Source organism: Rhododendron vialii, chromosome 7a (genome assembly GCF_030253575.1).
Source record: "Rhododendron vialii isolate Sample 1 chromosome 7a, ASM3025357v1".
NCBI lineage: Eukaryota > Viridiplantae > Streptophyta > Magnoliopsida > Ericales > Ericaceae > Rhododendron > Rhododendron vialii.
Genome location: NC_080563.1, coordinates 18,478,022 through 18,488,396, shown reverse-complemented (window position 1 = coordinate 18,488,396; position 10,375 = coordinate 18,478,022). Strand labels below are relative to the sequence as shown.

At 38.3% G+C, this 10,375-nt stretch overlaps 1 protein-coding gene across 3 annotated transcripts; it reads left to right on the top strand.

Annotated features, from left to right (window-relative positions):
- Positions 1-814: 814 nt before the first annotated feature.
- LOC131332043 (cyclin-dependent kinase F-4) lies at positions 815-10,217 on the top strand. Of its 3 annotated transcripts, XM_058366065.1 has the most exons (19): positions 816-976; positions 3,635-3,895; positions 3,969-4,019; positions 4,138-4,683; positions 4,767-4,845; positions 4,966-5,034; positions 5,124-5,213; positions 5,300-5,438; positions 5,731-5,833; positions 5,948-6,000; positions 6,096-6,162; positions 6,482-6,590; positions 7,039-7,104; positions 7,259-7,327; positions 7,451-7,514; positions 7,597-7,713; positions 8,519-8,550; positions 8,901-8,982; positions 9,722-10,217. In XM_058366065.1, exons 4-19 carry the CDS (start codon positions 4,676-4,678, stop codon positions 9,931-9,933), a joined length of 1,359 nt encoding a protein of 452 aa, XP_058222048.1. In that variant the 5' UTR covers positions 816-976; positions 3,635-3,895; positions 3,969-4,019; positions 4,138-4,675; the 3' UTR covers positions 9,934-10,217. The 3 variants fall into 3 exon arrangements, with proteins under 3 accessions (XP_058222049.1, XP_058222048.1, XP_058222047.1); XM_058366064.1 differs by having other exon boundaries at positions 3,635-4,019; XM_058366066.1 differs by lacking the exon at positions 5,731-5,833 and having other exon boundaries at positions 815-976; positions 3,635-4,019; positions 5,300-5,358; positions 5,966-6,000.
- The last annotated feature ends 158 nt before the right edge of the window (positions 10,218-10,375 follow it).

Below are 10,375 nucleotides of genomic sequence, written 5' to 3'. Positions count from 1 at the left end.
CCCATGCATCTTTATGGAGTAGGCCGCTAAAAAAAGATCCTTATTTTTTAAGAAGACAATTACAAGTTAAAAAATTACGGGTTTATTGAAATTTAAAAATATACAATATGGATATGTAAATTTTTTTCATTTACATTATTTTTGAGTTTGAAAATGTGAAATAACCTGCTTATTTTTTAAGAAGATTTCTGAAACGGGGCCTAAGTACTGTATATATTTTTCCATAAATGAACCAAAAACAAATTGAGAAACGAGAGAATTCCAGATCTGCTAAATGATCTTGGGTCCACCCATCAAGTGGCAGTGACTAGGGATGTCCCACCCACCAGGCCACCATAGCACCATCCAGATTTAAAACGTTTCGTAGCTTATACTACTAAACTACGGATGTACAGGATCGTAGCCCCTCTCACATTATTACATATACTACTATATTCAGTCTCCCCGTCCTACATTGCGAAAATCATTCTTCGGTTTCTCACTAAGTTTTTTTTTTTTCCCAATAACGGATATACAGATCAGCTTACAAGTGCCTTACTTAAATTTGAATCTTGAAATAGCCTTGAGTTGTAAAATATTTAACCACCCGGTAAAATTTGTAAAGAAAGCAAACATTTATTTAGAGTTTATTTTCGCTATATTATCGGACTACACGGTAATTGACAATGGTCAAATCGTTTCCGTGAAATGATAAACAGTAGGAGTATTTTACCTAATGAAGAATGCGAGAAAAACGACCCGCTTAAAATTCGATGAAAATATGGTATTACGCCCTTCATGACGATTACTTAATCAAAGCCTTTGGGTTATATAAAGTAACAAGATTTCTTGCCCGCAAAGCGAATACAGATATTTGGTGGGTGGGGAGTTTTCTAGAGAGAGAAAAATAGAGGGGGAGAGAGAGAGAGAGAGATAGAAATTGAGCGGAGCTGCCCGCAGTCCGTGGCGACTTTAGGTTATGCCGTTTGCACCACAGGTAACCTTCTCTCCCTCCCTCTCTCTCACTCTGAATAATATGTATGTATCTTGTTGTGATTTTTCTCTACGTATTCGTGCTTTATTCACGACGTATTGGATGTGAACCAGATCTAAACAGATTTATTCGAAATATTTTCGAACCGGTTTCAGATTCGTTTCATTAGATCTAGCGTTACGGAATTTTCCCAATTAACGTTAGGGTTCCGTCTTTTGTGTATCCATTAACGTCGTTTTGAACACTATAGATCAGAATTTGGGGTAATCTAATCTATCGTTATTTTTTATTCATATGACACTTGGGTTATGATACGTGATTAGTGTTGATTTGGTTCTGTATAAATCCTCATGGTGCTTGTTTTTTTGTTTTGAATATTCATGATTCAAGCTGTTGATTAAGCCGTTATCTTTCTTTCAACAATTGTACATTTCAATGTTCTAGAAGTCGCTAGGCACTAGTTGGGTGGAAGAGGGGCGACTAGCGCCTAGAGGCCGACTCGTTGGCCAACTAGCTCCGTAGGCGGCTGTCTACTTGGCACCTAGGCCGATTTTTATCTAGGTGTTGGACCCCAGCCTAGCGCCTAGGTGCCGACTAGTTGGCTGCCTAGATCAATTTTTTTTTAGAACTTTGGGATATTTAGTTTTGATTTTAGAAACGATTTGTATATATGATACTGTTGACTCATGGCAATGAATGGTTGCTGTGTTTTATGTCCCTCGTGTTTGTTATGAGGGGGAGGGAAAGAGGGAGTATCCTTCCCCTTCTATGGTTGGACAGGGGAAAGGAGAGTTACCTTTCCTTCTTCTTTATCTGGCTGGTCAATAGTCATGTGGGGAAGGGAGGTGCAATTCGATATTTAAATATAGAAGAATTAATGAAGGGTATAATGGTAGGAACTATGAATGTGTTTATGAGAAGCAAGTCACTTCTCCTCGGTTTCCTTCCAATTCTTGAAGGATACAAGGAAAAAAGAGCACGTCTTAGAATGATTGTACTTTCTCGCCAACCCTCCACAGCTCTCCTTTCCCCTCCTAAAGTAATCCGAGCATGTTAATAACTAACTTCTCCCTCTGGATCCTAGAATTCCCCTCCTAACTCCTCAGCCCCAATGGAGTATTTTGTACGTTTAGCATCAGAAGATCGTGAAGGGTTCTATTCAAAGATTTTATTAGCTTCCATTGATCGCAAGGGATGGTAAGTTGGTAACGTCGGTGGTCCCTACAAATCGATATTGTACAGTGGATCATGTAAGTAACAGTTTTTGGCTAATATCTATGAAGCACCGACACCTCTAGAGGTCGAAGTATCACAGTTTTGGGACACGGGGATACGGCGGGGACACTTGGCATGTCCCATAATTCAATTTAAATTTTTTACGGGGACCTCTAGAGGTTCGTGTTGGTGTCCGTATCCGTGCATCATAGGCTAATATAAGATACGGTTAACGTTGCCTTAACATTCTGTAGCTGTAAACGGGGCCACACACATGCTAACAAAAAGAGAAGAAAATCCAATTCCAACCACCACCACCAAAATGCACGCAAGGGGGAAGCCCAAGAAGGGGGAGATTAGAAGTAAAAAAGGAACTTGCAGCAGGTTCTCTGCTTTTGATTGAAGAAAATAGTCCGAACTTATTGTATAGAAATTTTGATTTTCTGGGATGCAGTCATTGTTTTTTGTTGTATCATCGTAGGATCATGTTGCCCAAAGAACTGGTTTCTTGATGCCTAGAATTCTATGAAGCACCGACACCTCTAGAGATCGACGTATTACAGTGTCGGACATGGGGACATGTATGTCCCATAATTTAATTTAAATTTTTTAGAGGGACATGGTGGGGGGTCAAAGTGTAATATTTTTTAAAATTTTGGGGGTCAAACTGTAATTTCTCAATAGGGTTGTATTGAACTTATGGATATCTTGTTTTATTTGAATGGTATTGGAACTATGAATTTTTTGTTTTGTCCACATTTTGCCATTTAAACTTGGAAAAAAATATAAATAAGTAAATAAATATACATGTGGCGTGTCCCCCGCTGTGTCCGTGTCCCCATTTTTTTATAGAATTCCCGTGTCTGTGTCTGTGCATCATAGCTAGAATTTAAGTTTGATGATATGAGGTAAGGTAGTGTTGAAATTTTGGCTTGAAGAAATAGTTTTTGAAGAAATATACTGCTATAGTGGTGTCTGAAAAGTTTTGGTTGGATCTAACTATTTGGATTGCAGATATCATCGTGATCTAGTTTTCTTTTCATATAGGATCTTGATTTAGCCTTTCATGTATGATTGAGATTTTACTACGTTTTGATGCACCGCCGTCACAGACACATATAGCAAACCTTAGATGATAAGAAAAGAACTTAAGCAATAAATGCAGGCTATCTCTGACGAGATATTGTCACGGGATTGTTATTTAATGGTAGAAATCTTTATTAAGATCACTAGGGTGATTGTTGCATGTGGTATTCAGAAGTGGCAATGGGGGAGTTAATAACGACTTAAATCCATTCTTGCCACTCGTTGGAAATTCAGAGATACCAATTCTTTTTGTATATTTGGTTTTGCTTTTGTGATTGTTTGAGAGTGTCATTCTTAATCCGTGCAGAATACCTTGTTTATGTCATGTGCATTATGGTGCCTATTTTCTTGCTTTGCCAGGTTGCGTCAGACTTCGCTTTCGGGGACTTTTTTTCCTTTACTAAGTCATGGAACAAGTGTGCCTTTGGTCAGATTGCTACCAGTTTCGGGTTTTCCCTCTCCAGCAAGCGCTTGACTGGCGGCGTTTCGTACTTGGAGATTTCCTTCTTGTTTCGTTCGTCAACTGCACTTAGTGGACATTTTCTCTTGAATAAACAATACAGGAGGCCTAACGCAATTTCTTTCTGAGATAGGTGTTAGATCTTTTGTGCACATCTATGAGTAAGCTGCATATTTGCTTCTTACCAAGCCAGCTTTATTTGGAAGCATTTTCTGACACCTTTCGTGCTTGTAGTGCATTGTTGGTGCAATATCCAGTTGTGACCGATGAGAAATCGTCTTCTAGGTATAGCTTCGCCTATTGTTGTTTCTTGTATACTCAATATGTTTGTTCTCGTTCGATTAGTTTTGTAGTCTGACTCTAACCTTTGTCTTTGTTATTATTTTTCTTTTTCTGAATACAGGGTTGAAATCTGCAAACGGAGAATGATATTTTATTAAGTAGTTTATATTAGTAGTTCTAAGTATTTCTGTCTTCTCTTCCCGACGGCTGCTGGTCAGAGAGATGAGTTGATCAGTAAAGTAACTGAAGATTTTGTGAGAGAGTTTATGTAATGTACCTGAGGTAGCTTTTATCAAGTTTGTGATAGTGCCAGGTGACTCTGTTCTGATCAAGGATCCAGTATATTTGCTAAAGCAACATACTCTGGCTTGATCAAATTTGGACCGGCGTCAAGATGCTTTGCAGTTCTCTTGTCCTCCTATATATGCCTTACTGTCACCTCAGGGCTTTTGTTTTGGTACATCTTATGAATAAGGCTGTGCGGCCTGTCCATCAGAAATATGCTGGTTCTGTGCTCATGCATGGTGCAACACAAAATTGATGGCGGATTCAGCTAGATCAGCTTTAAAGTCTTCTACTGAAGATAATTGTTTTAGTTTTCGTCTACCTGCATTTTTTTGTTGAGTAAATAAAGCATCACGGGCTCTTGAATCACAAGAATGGAGAGGTGCGTTGGTTTGTTTAATCTTTTTTGGTGAAATTTCTATCATGATTTTTGTTGATTCAGCATGGCACTTCTGGGTGGTACAGGTATAAGATAATCAAAGAAGTTGGTGATGGAACTTTTGGAACTGTCTGGCGGGCTATAAATAAACAGAGTGGTGAAGTTGTAAGTTCACATAATTTCCTGTCGCCGTTATAGATGACTTCGTGAAATGTTTCAGTATGCTCTTTTGAATTAATATCCTAGTAGTTTGAGCAGCATCCACAACTTTTGTTATTTCTACAGGTTGCAATTAAGAAAATGAAGAGAAAATATTATTCTTGGGAGGAATGTATAAATTTGAGAGAAGTTAAGGTAACATTTTACTGTTTAAATTTGAAGACTCTGGCTTTACTGTTTGTCTCTGTTTTGACATTACATGTTTATGTTTTTTTCTCTCTCAGTCATTGCGGAAAATGAACCATCCTAATATTGTGAAGCTGAAGGAAGTCATTAGAGAGAATGACATTCTGTATTTTGTGTTCGAGTACATGGTTTGTGGACTTACCACGTCTTTCAATGAGCTCACTCTTAAATTACATTGTTAGTTGTGTGAAATGCCAGTTCTTTCTTGTTTCAGGAATGCAACCTATATCAACTTATTAAAGACAGAGCAAAGCTTTTCTCAGAAGCTGAAGTCAGAAATTGGTGCTTTCAAGTGTTTCAGGGGCTTGCATACATGCATCAGCGAGGATATTTTCATCGTGACCTTAAGCCAGGTAATTCTTACTGATTGCATATGATTCATGATCCAGGATTTGTCTATCTGGTAGATATGACCTTTGAAAAGTAGACCTGATTGAGATGTTACAACTCTTCCTTTTTGTATCCGTTCAATTTTTGCAAAATAGAAAGATCAAAGAAGCAATTGTGTTTAATTTTTTCATATCGGATGATATTTCTGAATGATTCATAGGCATGGGTTCACGTCAATTGTATAAGCCTTTTTTCTGCCCTTGGTTTTTGCTTTGAGGAATATGTTTTTCAGCTCTCTCTCTCTCTCTCTCTCAGAGAATTTGCTGGTGTCGAAAGATCTAATAAAAATTGCTGATTTTGGTCTTGCTCGTGAGATCAGCTCTCAGCCACCTTATACAGAATATGTTTCAACACGCTGGTACGACATAGTGGTTTTGCTCTTTTTCACTATTTTTTTTTCATTTCTTTCTTATAGTGACCGCAAAATTCTGTTGTTATGCCGTGTGTTTGAATCCTAAATATGACTTGTCAGGTATCGGGCCCCTGAAGTTTTGCTTCAGTCTCCATTATACGATTCTGCAGTTGGTGAGTTGATGGAAATAAACCTTGTTAAGAAATGTATTAATTATCATGCCTTTAAATTTTAAGTTTGTAATTGGTTTTCTTCCTTCATACACCAGATATGTGGGCAATGGGTGCAATCATGGCCGAACTGTTTACCCTCCGTCCCCTTTTTCCAGGCTCAAGGTGCATATCTTGTTCTTTCATCCCTTTCATTTCTTGTTATAATTTACAAGTCTGTTGGGACAGTTACTAGATCTAGTAGATCATGACTTTTGGTTAAGCCGTTAAAGCTGTTTTTCACTATAGAGGAGGTGAAAAGGTTAAGATCAAAGATGCTTTTAGTATAACATTTTACTTTATGATGTGTTTGCGATGTTTTCAATGTAACTTTTAATCCCTGATTTGGATACATCTTCTGGGTTGAAAATCTTTTTGTTCAAAATTTTGCCTCTGTGTGTGTGTGTGTTGTGTAGTGGACTAAGTATCAACCCTCTTGCTGCAGTGAAGCAGATGAGATCTACAAAATATGCAGTGTACTAGGTACTCCGACCGAGAGTGTATGGGCTGAAGGACTTAAACTTGCAAACGATATTAACTACCAGTTCCCTCAGGTCAGCTGATTTTGTTTTTACCATGTCCCTTTGTGGATTCTAAGCCATTAATATTCTTGCTACGTCAAGTGCTTTGCCGGGTGTTGTAGTTTGGATATGTAGCTGTGTATGCCTGAGCTTTCGTGCTGTTGCAAGTTATGTGTATCGGGCCCATATTCTGGTCATGGTCTAGATTTTTTTGCTGTCTCCATAGTAATATGAGTATGGGCTGTTAGAACTGTAGCAAATGTTGGAAGTTCCATTGATTGCATGCTTCTTATGGTTCTGCTTCGTTGGTGCAATCTGTATGAATAATTAGAATGCTTCCTAGTTTTTCTTGTCTTATGCATGTGCATTGACTTTTAATGTCATTGTTTTAGCACATTTAGCAAATTAACTTTTAGTAACTTTTATTTGTTAGTAAATATGGTCCAGGCCTTAAATAATGCTGTTTTATTTGACATGACAGCTCACTGGTGTACATCTATCTGTGTTGATACCATCTGCTAGTGAGGATGCTGTCAATTTTATTACAGTAAGTACTGGTTTTTTTGAAACTTATGGAGTAACTTTCTGCTATACTTTTGGTCACCATGTTTTTATGATAATGTGTTTTGAGAGCTTAGCTGGTTTTGTTTGGTATCTAGCTTATCTTCTAAAATTTATTTGTCTATGTCTTACCAATCTAGTCGCTGTGTTCGTGGGATCCTTGTAAGAGGCCGACAGCCTTGGAGGCCTTACAACATCCTTTCTTTCAGGTGCCAATTTGTTTTCCTTCTGCACCATAAGACCTGGAATGTGCATATCATTATTTTCCCTTGTAGTCTATCTGCCACGCCTTCAGTAATTTTTTAATTTAATTGCTTCATTTAATATGTCAGAGTTGCTTTTACATCCCACCATCTCTGCGCTCCAAATCTGCTGTCACTAGGACACCTCCATCAGGTATGTCTTTGTAGGACTATTTTGTCCTCCTTGAAAATTTATGAACTACTACTAGATCCTGATTTTTTGACACACATCGCAGCTGGAACAAGGGGTGCATTAGAGCAGAAATCTGTGAGGCGGTATTCTGGGACTCTGCCTAATTTGAAGCATGCAAGCAACCTTCCTCCTGTCAAATCTCACGTTTCTGTAACCACAGGTCAGGTCGTACATTATTGATAGTTTTTGATGATCTAAGAGCATCTCCAAGGAAGTAGCAAAATCAAACTAAACTACATTTGAAGAGCCATGTAAGCAAAATGCGCTCCAAAGAAGGTAGCAAACTAGCTACATCATTTTGGTGTAGCTCTCACTCTTCAAGTGACTCTTCAAATTGCCAATTCACAAAATTAGGTATTCATGATTGGTGAATTAATTAATTTATTTGGCAGTGGGTCCATTAAAGTCAAAGGATAATAAAAAACTTCAAAATTTGAAGGGTGCTTTGGAGTGCACTTGTTCCAAACATGTGTCACCACAGCCAAATATAGTATAGAAATTTGCCACCTCCCTCAGAGATGCTCTAAATAAAGCTTTCGCTATATTTAAAGAACCGTTCTGGTTCTAGACGTAATTTTTTTTATTTTTTATGGGAGTTCTTGATGTAATTGGTTATATGAGAGTAGATGGAATTATAAATATATGGGAGATGCCAAATTTGTATCTGTTGGTGATATCTAATGTTTATTGAACTTCATTTTTTACTTCGATGCCTATAACATGATCTGTTTTTTCTAAAGCTAGTATGGTATTATCCTCTTTGAGGTGATTTTAGTTGCAACTCTTCTTTTTTCTTCCATGCCTGCAAATAACTAGACTCTACTGAATAAGTATTGACCATGCAGAATGTCACCTAGAATGATATCTGTATGTTTATGGACCTCTGAGGATCATAATGCCATAATTGACAACTGAAAATGAAAAATGGTGCCTCATTTCTGATATGTTTCAGTTGATTGTTGCAGGTGTGCAGCGAAAGTTGGAATTGAATAATCAGGTAAGACTTGAAGTGCATGAGCTTACATATACTTTTGCATCTGTATCATGTACACAAGACGACATAAAGTGGGACCCACCATGGTCCGTTTCATATTCCTAGTCGTCATTTTTGCATGGATGACTTACACACGGAGGCTTATAAAATGAACGGCTCGAATCATAAAATGGCACCTTGGTGGGTTGCATTTTACGTCAGATGGTCACATGAGAGGTTCTTTTCTCGGTGATGGTTATTCCAGATGCTTGTTCTTTGGTTATTTCTATTCTTTCGGTACTGTTATTTTGGTTATGGCAGTGATTTGTGTGCTCTTCACTGATTTTTTCTGGTTATAACTTTGTGCTGCTTAGGATGCAATTAAGAACGATAAGTTTACAAAGGCTGCTGCCAAACCTCAACCAAGATACCGGCCACCTGCAAGGAACAGTCCGAGTAAGTCTTTCAGCTATCTCGTTATTGTTATATTTTTTTATACGGTTTATATAGCTTGATGGCTCCCCCAACCCCATTCTTTTTGTGCCTCACAAGTTTGCTTCAAACCTCTGGTATCTTTGCCCTGATGATGTGATAATCTATGGTGTACTGTTGTGGGGCACCTTCAGCTCCTGGCTGGACACTGTCCCCTCCCTCTAAGGAAGAACACTGAGAAACAAGAAGGAAAAGAACGGAATCTTTATTGCATCCTAACTCCTAAGCACCACAGAGCAATGACCAGAAAGTTAGAGAAATGGATGCATAGGGAGCTAGTAATCTTTTTTTACATGACTGAGGGTTTTTACGAGGCATGTTACTTCACTTGGAAAAGTCTTTTGGATGTAGTTTAGCTGTTTTGCTAACAGTACGTACTACATAGAGTCGTAGACAGTATGTGTATCTCATGCATCTGTTCTTTTATTGTTGTGTGGTTGTGCATGTTAAGAGCTCTGTGGAGAGGTGTGACACAAGGTTATGCACAATTTTTGTTTCTTGGAGTTCATACCAGTATATGTTGTTATCAAGTAAATGATGTTTAAGACAAAATGTGAACCGCAAACCATCATAAATGTTAGTAATAGGAAAGCTTGTTAAAATACCAGTATAAAGCCCATCAAATTTTGTTAAGCCTGTTACATCGTCAGTGTTTTAGCAGTTTGTTCCCCTTCTGATATACTAGAATGGTTTCTGTTGGCAGCCTCTATTTACAATGGGAAGGTTGCCCGTGGAGTTTCAGAGACAGCGGAGAAACTGGGAAATATGGCTCTTGGCTCTGCACGAGTGCCAGCAAGGCACGCCGTTCCAGCACCTATGAAGGCTGGGGGATGGCATGGCCAACCTCACTTGTTTCTTGGGCGATCTCAAGAGATTCAGCCTGGAAGAAGCCTCTCCAGAAAAGTGGCAGGATGAAAATGGTTAACGTGTTCAGTTACGGTTCTATGGCACATATAGACATTGCCTTGTGTGCTTGTTTGTGGTCGAGCTTTGCTTATCCAGTGACCGGTGTGATATTTTGAAGTTGCGTGAAAACCATATTGTGATGGGTGATGTTTGAGAATTTCCTTCAGACCTACGTATCGAAACAATGTGTGATGGATGGTGGTTACAATTCACGAAAGATACATAAGTATTACGTATCAATAATGGTTTTGTTTTAGTACTATGCATTTCGTTATAAAGATTGCAGTTTGCTATAAGCTGAGTGTTTGGATGATGTGACTGCCATTTGCATGATACGTACTGATCTTCTTTCGCTGAGAGACCAGTAAATATCTTCTGGAGGACTTGGACTGGACATCTGCTTAATAAATTTGCTGTTGATTTGAGACTTTGTGAATACATTGTTTTAAAA

Bases quoted from the DNA above. Each gene is read 5' to 3' on its own strand.
- LOC131332043 (XM_058366065.1), top strand. The intron at 6,001-6,095 runs GTGAGTTGATGG...TTCATACACCAG, and splicing joins ATTATACGATTCTGCAGTTG to ATATGTGGGCAATGGGTGCA. The intron at 7,714-8,518 runs GTCAGGTCGTAC...TGATTGTTGCAG, and splicing joins TCACGTTTCTGTAACCACAG to GTGTGCAGCGAAAGTTGGAA.